Below are 15,692 nucleotides of genomic sequence, written 5' to 3' on the forward strand. Positions count from 1 at the left end.
TTTCACACTGACAACCACAAGAGGGCGCTCTAGGCTCTAAGAATCTGCACTTCCTCTACCTCTGGAGTTTGTGGAGTTGTGTAGAAGTGACACAGAGGATTTAGTGATTTGGGGTAATACTGATGCTTTGGTAAACTTGTTAGCATGTTCTTTATGCTATAGTTATCTGAATAACTGTTAATATGTTACGTTAACATACCAGACACTTACCACAGTTCTGTCTGTGCGTCATGTAGCTGAAGGTGTTAGCGTTAGCATACGTACACCTATTCACCATGTTCTCTCATCTGTTATTATTTTAAACTGCATTTCAAGATTAAATGTCTGTTCTTGGTCTTGGATTTTATCAAAGAAATTTTCCCTCCGGTGCGACTTATAGTCCGGACAATACAGTAATATGTGTTTTTGTGTGTGTTTTAGAGTCTGTAATGTCCAGAAAACAATAACGATCGATGGTCAAAGTACGACTTGCCACAATTAGTGGATTAATGAATGTACACAGAGAAAAAAAGATGAGTAATTAGCATTTTACAGATTCAATGTGAAGGTTTTGGAGATTGGTTTGACTCGTCTACTTCAGTCGATTCATCGATCTTACGTTTGTTCTGGTAAAAGAGTCAAATTGTTTTCCCTTCATGAAGTATTTACTGTAAAAGACTTATGCCACGACTTATGCCACGGCTTATGCCACGGCTTATGCCACGGCTTATGCCACGACTTATGCCACGGCTTATGCCACGGCTTATGCCACGGCTTATGCCACGACTTATGCCACGGCTTATGCCACGGCTTATGCCACGGCTTATGCCACGGCTTATGCCACGGCTTATGCCACGGCTTATGCCACGGCTTATGCCACGGCTTATGCCACGGCTTATGCCACGACTTATGCCACGGCTTATGTCACGACTTATGCCACGACTTATGCCACGACTTATGCCACGACTTATGCCACGGCTTATGCCACGATTTATGTCACGACTTATGCCACGACTTATGCCACGACTTATGTCACGAGTGTGTTCTGCTCCACTCACCGTCTGAAAAAGCTCTTCTAAAGCTGACGGTTCTAAATCGTTCTAAACTGACTGTTCTCAAGCTGTTCTCAAGCTGTTCTCAAGCTGACGGTTCTAAATAGTTCTAAATGGTTCTCAAGCGGTTCTCAAGCCGTTCTCAAGCTGTTCTCAAGCAGTTCTCAAGCTGTTCAAGCGGTTCTCAAGCTGTTATTAAGCTGACAGTTCAAATCGTTCTCAAGCTGTTCTCAAGCTGAGGGGTCTCAAGCTGTTCTCAATCTGTTCTCAAGCCGTTTCAAGCTGACAGTTCTAAAGCTGATCTCAATCTATTCTCAAGCCGTTCTAAATCTGTTCTAAAGCTGACGGTTCTCAAGCTGTTCTCAAGCTGTTCTCAAGCTGTTCTCAAGCTGTTCTCAAGCTGTTCTCAAGCTGTTCTCAAGCCGTTCTCAAGCTGTTCTCAAGCTGACAGTTCTAAAGCTCTTCTAAAGCTGACTGTTCTCAAGCTGTTTTCAAGCTGCTCTCAATCTAGTCTCAGGCCGTTCCAAAGCTGACGGTTCTCAAGCTGTTCTCAAGCTGTTCTCAAGCCGTGCATGAATACCATTTATGTGCAGAAGTTAGAGCAGGTCGTAGTCTAATTTAATTCCTGCCTCAGCCGGTTAAACAATTGTTACCTAGATTTTAAGAAAAAAAAACAATACAAAAATGTATTCTCATGGTTGATATTCTGAATTGATTTCACTGGATATTTGATACACTGTAGATATGATTTGAGAAACATTTAATTTCAAACTATATTCATGTTTAAGTGGTGGGTCATGGAGATAAGCACGTACCATCTGGTCAGGACGGACCCCCAGGACTCCAGGATCTTCTCGGGACAGTCTTTGGACACACTTCCTGTTCCGCTGGAGATCTCATTGTCGCTCTCTGCAAGAAGAAATCAAACCAAACGTCAAAGAAGAGACTGTGATACATCGTGTTTCAGCGAGCGTCAAAAACATCCCAAGATCTAAACACACAAGTATTATTTATCAAGAGAAATTAAAAAATCAGACGCTCAAAATAGTATTGTAACTACATTCAAGTTTTCAAAACTAAAAAAAAATAAATTAAAATGACAAAATCTGACCTTCACTGAAAAGATTTTGAACAATTTGAAGCTTTTTCAGAACGCACGAATTATTTAGTTTTTAAAAATATATATATATATTTTTTGTGATTAAAAAAAAAAGCCTCAAATAAAATAATCAATACCATTTTTTATTTTTCTATTTTGGGATAAAAAAAAAAGTCAAATAAAAAATTAATAAAATTTTTTTGGGGATTGAAAAAACGCCAAATAAAAAAATCAATACCTTATTTTTATTTTTTTTATATTTGGGGATTGTTTTTTAGATTTACATGTTTCACAACCAGCAACTCTCAGAACTAAGAGTTAAGAGTTATGATGATTATTATTTGTCACACTCCGCTTGTGGCACTTGTGGTTATGTTTCAGTATTTAGAAGTCTTTTGGCATGTATTCAGACAGAGTCAGTATTGTCCAAATTAATATTAAAATCACCCCAGTCGAGAAGTCTTTTCCAGTTGAAATATCATGTGACAGGTTTGTTCTCGGACTAGAACGAACCTCGCGGCACGTTCAATAGTCCAAACTGAGCCCGTTTTAACATCGCCGGTGAAATGTTCAGCAGTGGAAGTCGTAAATACCGCTACAGGAAGTAAAGCACCCGAGGGTTCTGGGACAGCGCTACAGAATATTTAATCGCCGTCACCACAAATGAACGATGGAAATGACAGCGGTTCATCAAAAGATAGTACTTGATGGAAGTTAGGGCTGCAGTAGTCCGAAGAAAGTCAAAGTCAAGTAAAGAGGACAAATAGAACGTCGCCAATAGAATGTGACTCAAAACAGTTGATGTGTGAAGCGTCTGGTGTGGAGAGCGGGACAAACTCGGGAATCATGCTGATTTCATACGGGGAATTAGAAGGATTGAGGCCTTTATGAGATAAACTCTTAAATTAGAGCAGGACGATATGGCAAAAAAAAGAAGAATTTTGATTTATTTTTCGTTATTTTACTTTAAATTTACTTTATTTATTAATTTCAATATGTAATTTGCTCTCGTAATGATCGATCTCATGCTTCGATTCCATTTTATTTTCCAAAACAAGTTGAAAAAAACTGGTTTTCAGTATTTGTTCCGTGGACAAGAACAAGACGGACATTCAAGTCTGAACTCGGATAAAAAGCCAAACCACATCACAGACGATTAGACACGACTAGGGATGCGTACCGCTACGACGGACCGGATCTGGACTTGTAAAAACGTTTCGGTTCTGGACTCATAAAAAAATATAGCACTCACATACTACATCCTTTTCGTTCTAGAATCTAAACCAGTGGTCCCCAAACTTTTTGACTCGAGGTCCACATTGGGTTCTAAATTTGGCCGAGGGGCCGGGCCAGGAAAATATGGTGTGTTTGTGTGAACTAATGAATTACTATAAATTACAGGCAAGATTTGACCTGTAACTTGTAACAAAGCAACAAATGAAAGGCTCAATGTAATAATTGTTTTCCAAATGCATTAAATAATGATTAATTTAATTACATTTCAGTTGAATAAACACAGCAGGAAAACTGACCTTCTATTTCAGTGGGAACAGTGTTGTTGATCTCCCTGTTTTGCATCAAAGTCTGGTGTAAGTTTTGTTGTGGCAATTCTCAGAATCGATCCTTTGGTGTTGGTCAGTGAAGCTCGATCTGTGATGGGCTTTGTTCATGTTCATGACACTAAATGTCTCACATATGTAGGTCGAGGCAAACAAGACCAGGGTGGCAGTAGCTCGGTCAGAGCGGTCAGATCCACTGGTGATCGCACACATCTGCCTCATGCGATCACATGAGGCAGCTGCCTAGTATGAGTATGAGGCAGCTGCCCAGTATTCACAGGCAGCTGCCTCATGTGAATACTGCCGTTGTGTTCTTGGGCAAGACACTTAACCCAACTCGCCCCCCCAGTGTCTGCGTACATCTGGGGTGTGAATGGGTGACTGGTTCCTTGATGTGAAGCGATTTGAGTACCTTGACGGTAGAAAAGCCCTATATAAATGTGACCATTTATCTTCTGTACGTCCTCCGGAGGTTTTGTTTCGTTCAGTGAAGCACAAAAGTCGTTAAGTTTAAGAGTGTTGGACCGTTTTTTTATTAGCATTTCTTCTACCCATAAATGATCGAACAGCATGGAATGATTAATATCCATAAATAAAAATCTTAATAAATGTCACTAGAATATGCAAACATTTTGACTTTAATGTTACATTTTTGCACTTCTGTCCTTCTCATGTCTCCAGTGGTTGGACACTTTGTCCAGGTTGATGCTGCGTTTGCTTCTTGCTGTGACTTTATGCTCATCAACTGCTCCAAAATGTACCACTTCAAGACCATTTCTGGATGATATTATTCATAAACTAACAGCGCCGCACCTGTCATAAACCGCAGGTGCCCACATTGTAACATGAGATATTTACACATACATAAACGCAGTAGTGATTCATCTTTAAACCGGGGGTCTCGTGGTGCACGCGGAGCACCCGCGGTCCGCTTTAGTCCTGTTTTAGACCTGCTTTAGAACAAATCACAGCCGTCTCTACTGTCCCCTCTGTCCTTGATGACTCTGTGTGGCGGATTTACCTGCGTCTTCACATCAGGATCATCTGCTCCTGAGCTCGTACTCATCGAGTGAGTGTTACTGTGACATGAGATATTTACACAGAAATATGGTCCAGATAATGATGCACATGTGTCTTTTGACTCGTGAGTCAGGTCTGGCCAAGAAAGTCTCATTTACACAATAGTGACACGCCAGTGTCTATTGAACGTGCCCGCGGTCCGCGCTGCGCCTCGGGCCGCCGCGGTCCACTCTGTGGGACTAATAAGACTAATTTCTCAGTAAATATGATTCTGATTGTAATAAAACACACAGCGTTTTGAAACTGAAAATGTAGAGAACACGACGTGTCCCTTGGACAGTGCTTCTACTGTCCACAAGATCTACAGTGTGTCAAACACTTGCGCTGGAAAAGACGTAAACACTGCCATGCGCCGCTGTCAATGGCGCACACGGACCCTAATTAATGACGCACGCGTCTTCCGGCCATAAGTTGAAGCCGGCGAAATAAGTTTAAAGATGCGAGAGACAGCGCGGAACCGTGTGTCCACATGCGAACATTGAGGTGACAGCAGGTAAGATCGCTGGCTTTATTTGTTTTAAGCTGTGGCCGCCGCGTGCGATGTTGTGATGGTTAAAGTGCTGCGGGCGTGGCTGCGTGTTAAAGGGGCGGGGGTCAGCGTGGTCTTGTCTGGGTCTTTGGTCTGGGTGTAAATATGAATGAAATCACTTAAGTGTTATGTTGTGGTGTGATGTATTTGGAGTTTATATTTTGTAATAGTATTTTGTATCTGTATTCTACAGTTGTTAAATATGGTCTGGTGTTTAATGCTGCTAATATGATGTATTATTTTGATTTGTTGTGTAAAATATTTTCATATTCTACTTTTGATACTGCTAAGTTGATTGCTTTATAGTGGTTCTAGTTGACTTTTATGCTAGTTTTTTTAGTAGAAAAAGCTTCAGTTGTAGTCATCTGGACTCAGTTTGAAAAAATCTCCAACTGGACCCAGATGACCTCATGGTTTCATATGATGTTGTGTCCCTGTTCACCTGCATCCCGACCTCTGATGCAGTAGCAGCAGTGAGGATCAGACTGCAGGAAGACACCACCCTACAGGAAAGGACCAAACTGACACCTGAACACATATGTAAACTGTTGGACATCTGTCTGAATACCACTTACTTTCAATTCCGGGGACAATTTTACAGACAGATTCATGGCTGTGCCATGGGCTCGCCCGTCTCTCCCATAGTGGCCAACCTGTACATGGAGCACTTTGAGAAGAAGGCACTGTCCTCATTCTCAGGCATAGCCCCAAAACTATGGCTCCGCTATGTCGATGATACTTTTGTAACAATTAAGAAACAAGAGCTGGAAACCTTCTCTGATCACATCAATGCTGTGGACCCACATATCAAGTTTACAAGAGAAGACGTTAAGGAGAAGCGCTTGGCCTTTCTTGATTGTTCCACGATCAGAGGAGAGGACGGGAAACTCCAAATAGAGGTATATAGGAAACCTACACACACGGACCAGTATCTGCTCTTTGGTTCCAACCACCCACTACAGCACAAGCTGGGTGTGATCAGAACCTTACAACACAGAGCTCAAGGTGTGCCCACCAGCTCAGAGGGCAAGAAGAAAGAGGAAAAACATGTCCGAAATGCCCTCTCAGCCTGTGGTTACCCCGCTTGGGCTCTCAACAGAGTGAAGAGAACCAAGAAGCAGGACAAAAGGGAAACTGAATAGAGAAGGAAGGGTGTTTCTATCCCTTATGTGTCTGGCCTGTCGGAAAAACTCCAGAGAATTTTTAGACAACACGAAGTCCCTGTTTATTTTAAACCAGGAAACACTTTCAGACAAAAACTGGTTCACCCTAAGGACAAGTTGCCGACTCAAAAACAGAGCAATGTAGTTTATTCGATCCAATGCAGTGAAGAAAGCTGTAAAGAACGGTACATAGGTGAGACAAAACAGCCTCTACACAAGAGGCTCTATCAGCACAGAAGAAATACAAGTTCAGGACCTCAGAGTGCCGTGCATCTCCACCTTGAAGCCTCTAATCACTCGTTTGAAGAGAAGCTATTTTTGTTAAAAAAGAAAGACTTTCTTTAAACAGAAATGGAGGGCTAAGGTTTAATCTTCCTGTTATTTATAATGGGTTACTGAACCCCTGGAAAGGTAGAGGACCAGGACATTTAGATGCTAATCAGGTACTCAGGGTGGTTGAGCCAGGGTCTCACAAAGACAAAGAGGATTCTAATAGCCCATTAAGATTCTGAATAGGCTAGCTCGGTAGATACAAGGGGGAAGTTTCTGTTGAAACAAACAACTCTTTCTACTTCAGGAAGGCTCCTCCCAATGGGTGGGTCTTACCACAGAACAGTATTAATATCGGAGTTCTCGATCTAAATTCTTTTATTGACAATGACTCTTGGATGAGAGTCGAAACGTCTATTTTTTCAAACTGAGTCCAGATGACTACAACTGAAGCTTTTTCTACTATGGAACACGCCTGGACGAATGAGGGATTACACCGACATGCTAGTTTTTGTAACTCTGTTATTTTATACTGTGACTTAATTATTTACACTGGTGTATTGTCTGTTTGAAGGTTTTTACCTGACTTTTGATGCTAATGGATCTGCAAAATTAAAGACTGGAAATGTATCTGAAGGCGAAACATTGTATCAGATGAAACAGCTGCTTTGACCCAGACTGACTGTCAACAATACTCAACATGCTCTTGTTCAGAAGTTGTTCCTCAAGTAAAACACATGAATGTGTGTTAACTGTTAGTTAAAGGCGCAATGGACGATTTTTCAGCGATTTGAGAACGCAGGCGGAAGTGCGCATGTGCGCTCTCCCGTGCGGACCGATACAACACACACGTGCGTTTGTTTATCAGCGCGATGGATCACATCTCTCGTCTCCCGTAGATTTCAGTCCACTTCTGAGTCAGCTCGAACAGTCTTTCTCAGTCTTCATTTTGCCCCGTACACTGAGGGAACTATATTATGATAGATCAATACGCTTGGACACGCGGAAAAGTGGGACGATCCGCACGCGGCTGCAGGTGAGCGGTAGGTGCGTTTTATGATTGATACGTGGCAGGACTAATCGGCAGTCCACGCCACGAGGAAATAAGATAAGATAAGATAAGATATTCCTTTATTGTCCCACATGGGGAAATTTCATTGGTGCAACGCAGGTAGATACAGAGGTAGATACAGAAGAACAGATCACTTATAGGAAGTCTGAAAAACACTTTCAGTAGAAGATCTCCTATAAATAAATAAAAACTCCCATAGACAAATAAATAGGAGTCAGATTTATGCCAAAAAAATCGTCCATTCAACCTTTAAGCTATAGTTTAGCTGCTAGCTTGTAGCTTGTGATTTGTAAGTTGTAACTTCTGTTAAAAACTGTGAATAAACCAGACAAGTTGAGTTGTGTTTGATAGTCGTCCTTGTTCAAGTGTCTTCAACCTAATTTAGCCAAGTAGCTTGTGTTATGCTGTTGTAACATTATGCAAATATGGCATGGGTTCAGCCGGACTCATTAGGTCCGGACCTGAACCTAAACCTCTGGATTCGAATCCGGACTTGAACCTCAACGTGGGTTTAGCTATGCATCCCTAGACACGACTGACTTAAAATATTAAAGGCGTGTCTGTGCAAAAGGTATACACGCTAAATTAGTGAAGTGAGTATTAAGCGGTCCTTTCTGAAACTTGCACTAATCAGACCAAAACATTTCTGAATTCTGCGAGCGAAAATGGTAAATGTTTTCCTTTTCCGCTCCGTGTAGTCCTTGAACGTCGCTCGACCTCTCGTCCTTGAACGTTTCGCCTCTTCGTTAGAAACGCCGGTTGGTCTCGTTAGCGGCAACGTAAACAAGACTGTCCGCTCGAAGAATGGTAGAGTAAAAGACAAACCGGTGCTTTTTATACCACTTTATGTCATAATCACTCTTTTATTGGCAATTGGGCCACTTAATCACAAAGAAGCTCGGCGGTGACGCAAAAAAATTCCGTTGTAATCTACTTCCTGATCAGATTTTAATTGTGTTGCAACAGCCACATTCCCTTCTGAGACTAAAGAGGTCAAGGGTCGCACAAGAGACAACATTTAGATAAACTATAAGACTCAAACATGACCTCGTTCCCTCGTTGTGTTCAGCTTCGTTCACGCTTGTGTCAATAACCCCGTTTAAGAGTGCCTCTTCTCTGAGCATCACAAAAACACTTGGTTTCAATCGTTCCCACATTTGTCACGTCAAAATCAGAGATCCGCAAGCGCTGTTTTTGAGTCCGTGAACCATCACTGACTCGTTCTGAGCATTTACGACTCAAATCACCTTCATTACAACGCTGAGCCTGCATTAACACGTCGGGGCAAGCTAGCTTTTGTTCGTTTTCCCCATGGTACTTCCCTCTGCTGCCGGTAGAGGGAGCGCCATTGAGAGAACGCCCAACTGGTTTTCGACGTACACATCATCAGAGATGCCAAAGAACAAGTTTAAAGGGCGAAAAACTGTACAAATAACGCAGAATATGTGTCCTTTAAGAAACAAGAAATGTGTCGTTTCACCGCGGGTGAAACGACGGCGTCGCCATTACCGCTCCCATCAGCCGCAAATCGCACGCAATCATTTTGTTTTTCCCACGTTGGCATTGTCACAGTTCGCCGCCGCTCTTGCCTTTTCAGGGCCGCCTCCATTGTGCACACGCATTACGCCACCGCTCCTCTCATATAATGGCTTGCGCCGCCGGAGAAGAATGGAGCGGAAAACACAATAAACAGCCGCCACAAAGCGCCGCTCGCGTATGGCCGCAGAAAGCGCGTCGCCGGGGCGCGGAGAACGGGCGGTTGGTCGTGGCACGCGCGGCACTCGGCGGTGGCGCAGAACGCATTCATTTCGGAGCACAATGAGGGACGACCCTGAACGTCTTCAATCTTTCTGCTCGCGGAGGGAGCGACGGACGCAGCGACGCCCGGCGAGCAGCACCGGGTTTTACTGTTGTACTGCGGTTCTACATAACAAAACGCAATCTAATCCAGTCGCTTCTGAAGATACATGAGGCGTTAGCTGAGGCGCACAACTGACCGGGTTCTGAAGACATAAGACGGGAGCGATGGCACAATTTAAGTGTTGTCTAAAAGTTATTTTACAGAGTTTGTGCAGAACCTGGTTTGTTGCAGGGCAGAGCGGCTAAAAAATAATAAAAAATAAAAAATCAGACGCTCAAACTAGTATCGTAACTACATTAAATTTTTCAATACTGAAAAAAAGAAATTAAAAGGGCAAAATCTGACCTTCACTGAACAGATTTTGAACGATCTGGAGTTTTATCAGAATGCACAAACTATTTAGCTTTTTTTTGTTTTGTTTTTTATTTTGTGATGAAATTTTTTTTTACAAAAATTAAAAAATCAATACCATTTTTTTTTCTATTTTTAGGATTAAAAAACGTCAAATAAATAAATCAATAAGATTTTTTTATGTTTTATTTATTTTGGGATTCAAAAAATCAATACTATTTATTTATTTATTTATTTAAAATTTTGGGACAAAAAAACGTCAAATTTAAAAAATACATTTAAAAAATGTGTTGTTGTTTTTTTAATTTTGGGATAAAAAAAAAAAATGTATATAAATTGTCTGTTTGCTGTAACCCGAATCAACATTTTTCATCTGGCTCGGTCGGTAGGCAAATGCTTATTTTTTTTCACTTTGAAGGCAAAAAAAAAGATCCAAATTTTGTCATTTTTTGAGTCGGAGTGACCACCAGGGGTCAGGCTTCAACAGTCAATGATGGAAAACGTCTCTATCAACCCGATCGGGAGACTAAATCTCACGATTCTAAGATATTTCAATCGACCTTTTGTACGCTGCTATCCTTTATTTTGGTAGCTAAGGCGAGCGGGGGGAACATGCGGGGGACACGGGCGCCGTGATGACGCTACTGGGCGTGTTTCAATCCCAGAATGCATTTGCGTCAAATTTCACACCCTGACAGAGCCTGGCATTACTCTGGAGATGGCAGTGACGCCGACAAGGGTTAACCAACTTGTTAAAGGCAATATTACGACTCCTATGCGCGGTCTGTTTTGTTACAGACCCATGTGGAGGACTGAAAATGATGACGCGCATGTGTTACGCGGTGCGTTATCAGTCCTTTGAGAAGAAAGTCAAGTTAACAAGCGTGATAAAAATATTTGACACGGTGGTTCAGGACAGACCGGTCGGTGAGTCGGCGAAAAAATTTAAAAATAAAAGATTTTGATGTTTTTTCAGCAAAATGCTGATATTTATTTTTCAGTTAGTTTCATAGCGGGTCGGTCGGGTTACGGCAAACAGACATATTATTTTGCTCAGCCTAATATTTCTTTTTTTTCTATTTTGGGATTTATAAAAAAACGACAAATAAAAAAATCAATACCAATTTTTTTTGTAATTCGTCTTGTGAATCCAAAAAATATATATATAATTGCTTTTTATTGCTTGTATTCTGAGGTCTTTTTGACTTTCAGGGACTTTTGCATGAGCTCTCGTTAATCATGCTTAAGTCTATGTAAAGGGGTGTGTCCAGACCTTCGTCCTGCTCCTCCTCCTCGCCGGGCGTCGCCGGCTGCAGTTTGTCGTGGCTGCTCCTCTCGGCTTCTCTCTGCAGACTGACCACCTCAAACAAAGCCTCGCTCTGGCCCTGCTTCTCCGGACACTGCTGCAGCACAAAGACGACAGCGGGACGAGGGTTAATGAGGCCAAACGGGCGCGGTCAAGGAATATTCTACTGTTCCTATAGAAACCGTGTCCTCTGCATTCAGACCTATGCGAAAGGGCGAGTAATTACAGAGATATTAAAGTGATATTAACCACAAACCAGGAGAAAACGAACCATCTCCAGTTCAAGTTAAATGTGGGCCAATGTGGGTTTTTCTTATGAATAAAAAACATGGCAGTAATGGAACAAGTATTGAATTATTAAATAAGCAAAGTCCAATTTAAATATTCATGAAAGATGCATGCGAATGAAACATTACTTCAACATTTATTTCAACAGTGCAATTTAAAGTGGGTCGATAGTTGAAGAAGACACAAGTTCTGGGCTTTGATCCTCATCTACACCGGACACGTCCCCTGCGCCGGACACGACCTCTGCACCGGACACGCCCACAAAGCGTTCAAGAGCACGTACTTTGAGTCTTATCCAAAATTATCACACCTGGACAGTTGGAATTGAGGCTCATTAAAACTGTCTGCAAGTAGGCTAGCGTTTATCAGTATAGCCACAGGCATTAGCATTAGCTGCTAACGACCTGAAACGAACAGCTTGGTCTGGAGTGACCTCTGTAAGTCCACTGGTCCCTCCTGACCACAGTCACACATTTCTGGACAAACGGGGTCGTTGTGGACGTGACAGAAGAGAAAGACTTTTTGTCGGCAGCGCCCACAGTGAGCATGTAACTTTTGTCCTCTAGATGGCTGTAGAGAGTGAACATAGAACATATTACCAGGTGTAGAAGTGTTTTGAGTAGATTATGAACATTAGCGAGCCGCATAATAAAATCAAACCGGACAACAACAACAACAAATACCAGTGAATAACGGTGAAGTTCATAAAACGGCGCTCGAAGTTGGATATTGACGGTTATAATTGATGCACGGTACGCAACGACAAACCTTGGCGAAAAGTAGTAATTGCCCAGTCACGTCGCTAATGGAGGGCCGACCTTGGGCAGCAGAAGCCACTGTTTATCCCAGTCTATTCAATTACCCAGGCTGTTGTCTTCCTCCTCTTTCACCTGAGCGGATCGATGCGCCCCATCGATCCAGGCCACTCGCACCGCGCCTAACGACTAATCAACTGGTGATGGGAGCGCAAACGTGAGAGAGGACGGGCCGGGGGCTATTTTTGGGAGGGGAAAACAACACATGAGGCTTTTACTACACGCCCGAAACTATGTGGAAAGAGAAGGTAAAAACTTGCGCAAAAGAACGGATAAGTAGCTGGTTACTGTAGTAGATGGAGCACGGTGGAGGCCTAGCGGTTGGTCGGGGTACTACACTGCGTTCTGTCTGTCCTTTCAGACTGGAAACGTCCTCTTCGCTTGGTCGACAGTTGAATGTTTTAAAAAGCAGCTGAAGACGCGTTTGATTAGGGGCGGTTTTGCTTGACATTGTCCGATTATACATATTAATACGCAATAATGTCATTCATGTGCAATAATGTCATATTCATGTGCAATAATGTCATAATATGCATGCGCAATAATGTCATATTCATGCGCAATACTCATACGCAATAATGTCATATTCATGTGCAATACTCATACGCAATGATGTCATATTCATGCGCAATACTCATACGCAATAATGCCATATTCATGTGCAATACTTATACGCAATAATGTCATATTCATGTGCACTACTCGTACGCAATAATGCAGGGGTGTCAAACATACGGCCCGCGGGCCGCATCCGGCCCATCAAACGTTTTAATCCGGCCAGCCAAACATTTTGAATTAATATTTTAAAAAAAAATACAAATACTCATACGCAATAATGTCATATCTACTTGCGTGCAACACCGATCCCTGTATTCACACGGACTTAAACGTTCTAAAGAGCTGATGGCGTGGGAAGGAGCGGGTTCCGATTTGTCTCTTCACAAAACTTAAATGATCCGTTTTTGTGCATCAATAAAGTAAATCTCTTCAGTATTCGTGGATTCTCCGTCGAAATACTATCCATGGAATTCAGTTTTAGAGCTTGACGATTAAACCATGATGTAACGGCGGCCTCTACGATACGTGGACCTTGTTGCTTTCGCTAAATTAAAGCGGATAATCTACTCCTCTGACGGGGCGGGGCCACTTCTGAGGAAAGCTTGATGCATTTCCCCGAAACAAATGCAACAATTCGGAGAAGTTGTTAGCAGAGGTTAATATAAGACCTCTGAATCCATCGCCAATAATAAAAACGATGTTATAAGAGCTGATATTACATAAAAGTCAAACAACCCTGCAGTGTAATCTTTGTAATAAGAGAATAAAGTGACATTTCTGCACTTTTGTGGTTAATTTGACGCTCTATTCACGCAAAACAAACGATACTTTCCACCTGCGATCCCCGTCCTCCTTCAAAGCCACAGTACAATATTATCTTTTAATTAGCTCCTTGCCACGCGCACCAGTCCGACACTTTCCCACTTCCAGCTGATAACTGTGGAGGCACTGAGGCACGCTGTTCGGAGCGGCTGCTAATTATGTACACGCCAATAACGAGCGCGGGTCTCTCATTAGCCTTCTACAATCAGAGCTTCCCCTGCTCAGAGCACACTCCAGTGGCTCTGCTCCCCGCGGCCCCATTCACCCCGGCACAGGCCTCACGCTGTGGGGCTCAAACTGCAGCTTGAGCATCTGCAGGCCTCAAACTGCAGCTTGAGCAACTGCAAGCCTCAAACTGCAACTTGAGAAACTGCAGGCCTCAAACTGCAGCTTGAGCAACTGCTGGCCTCAATTTGCAGGCCTCAAACTGCAGCTTGAGCATCTGCAGGCCTCAAACTGCAGCTTGAGCAACTGCAAGCCTCAAACTGCAACTTGAGAAACTGCAGGCCTCAAACTGCAGCTTGAGCATCTGCAGGCCTCAAACTGCAGCTTGAGCATCTGCAGGCCTCAAACTGCAGCTTGAGCATCTGCAGGCCTCAAACTGCAGCTTGAGCATCTGCAGGCCTCAAACTGCAGCTTGAGCATCTGCAGGCCTCAAACTGCAGCTTGAGCATCTGCCTCACAATGCGGGGCTCGCTCACAATGCGGGGCTCACAATGCGGGGCTCACAATGCGGGGCTCACAATGCGGGGCTCACAATGCGGGGCTCACAATGCGGGGCTCACAATGCGGGGCTCACAATACGGGGCTCACACTGCAGTGGCTCTGCTCCACGCTACCCCGTTCACCCCAGCACAGGCCTCACGCTGCGGGCCTCACGCTGCAGGCCTCACTCCAGTGGCTCTGCTCCCCACGGGCCTCACGCTGAGGGCCTACGGGCCTCAAACTGCGGGCCCAACACTGCAGGCCTCACACTGCAGGCCTCACACTGCAGGCCTCACACTGCAGGCCTCACACTGCAGGCCTCACACTGCAGCTCGGGCATCTGCAGCTGACCAAAGCAGAGCCGCCACGACAGCTTTACACATGATTCCTGCTCTGATCTAAGGGCTCTGGGCTGTAAAGCACAGAGCCCAAACATCAGGAACATTCAGCATCATTTTGTCCAGTTTCCATCTGGGCTTTGGTGATTAGATGAGCAAATAAACACGTTTGGACTGCGCAGAAGTTTACCTGTCTGAGTTTGAGGAAGAAATTCTCGCTGAGGATCTTGCGGCTGAAGTACCAGAAGCGCTCATTGGTCGGATAAACTCGGACCAGAGTCTCCAGCAGAAACCGGACAGGCTCCACGACCTCGGTCACCACCAGATCCACGGCCACCGTCAGGTAAACCTGTTTATCTGGAACACAAGTCAAAGGCTCTGAGCACCAATGCATCAACTTCAATCAATCAAACTTTATTTACAGAGACTTTTACAACAAATTCAAGGTGATGATGTCGTTCCGTTTCATCCCGACTGAGCTAGATTCATAGAACCACAGTTACATTTGCAACTATTGTTTGTAACGGCAGCAACGATTGACACGTCGGGAGAAACATGGACCGGCCTCCTGCTGGTGCCAGTGTCAGGACTAAACATGGACCGGCCTCCTGCTGGTGCCAGTGTCAGGACTAAACATGGACCGGCCTCCTGCTGGTGCCAGAGACAGGACTAAACATGGACCGGCCTCCTGCTGGTGCCAGAGTCAGGACTAAACATGGACCGGCCTCCTGCTGGTGCCAGAGTCAGGACTAAACATGGATCGGCCTCCTGCTGGTGCCAGAGACAGGACTAAACATGGACCGGCCTCCTGCTGGTGCCAGAGACAGGACTAAACATGGACAGGC

At 43.7% G+C, this 15,692-nt stretch overlaps 2 protein-coding genes across 2 annotated transcripts in view; both read right to left on the reverse strand.

Annotated features, from left to right (window-relative positions):
• Window positions 1-15,692, reverse strand: part of LOC140353630 (ubiquitin-ribosomal protein eL40 fusion protein) — a 287,808-nt gene that overhangs the window by 218,553 nt on the left and 53,563 nt on the right. The window lies entirely within an intron of this gene.
• rabgap1l (RAB GTPase activating protein 1-like) overlaps window positions 1-15,692 on the reverse strand; it is a 151,155-nt gene that overhangs the window by 103,000 nt on the left and 32,463 nt on the right. The window contains exons 11-13 of the mRNA XM_072438271.1: window positions 15,038-15,204; window positions 11,289-11,418; window positions 1,847-1,940 (exon numbers count right to left, since the gene is read on the reverse strand). Of these exons, the coding sequence (XP_072294372.1) occupies window positions 1,847-1,940; window positions 11,289-11,418; window positions 15,038-15,204 (391 nt within the window). The remainder of the gene's footprint in view (window positions 1-1,846; window positions 1,941-11,288; window positions 11,419-15,037; window positions 15,205-15,692) is intronic.

The sequence above is a fragment of the Eucyclogobius newberryi genome, unplaced genomic scaffold (assembly GCF_026437365.1).
Source record: "Eucyclogobius newberryi isolate DKJ021-1_F unplaced genomic scaffold, fEucNew1.0.hap1 SCAF_9, whole genome shotgun sequence".
In the NCBI taxonomy this organism is placed as follows: Eukaryota; Metazoa; Chordata; class Actinopteri; order Gobiiformes; family Gobiidae; genus Eucyclogobius; species Eucyclogobius newberryi.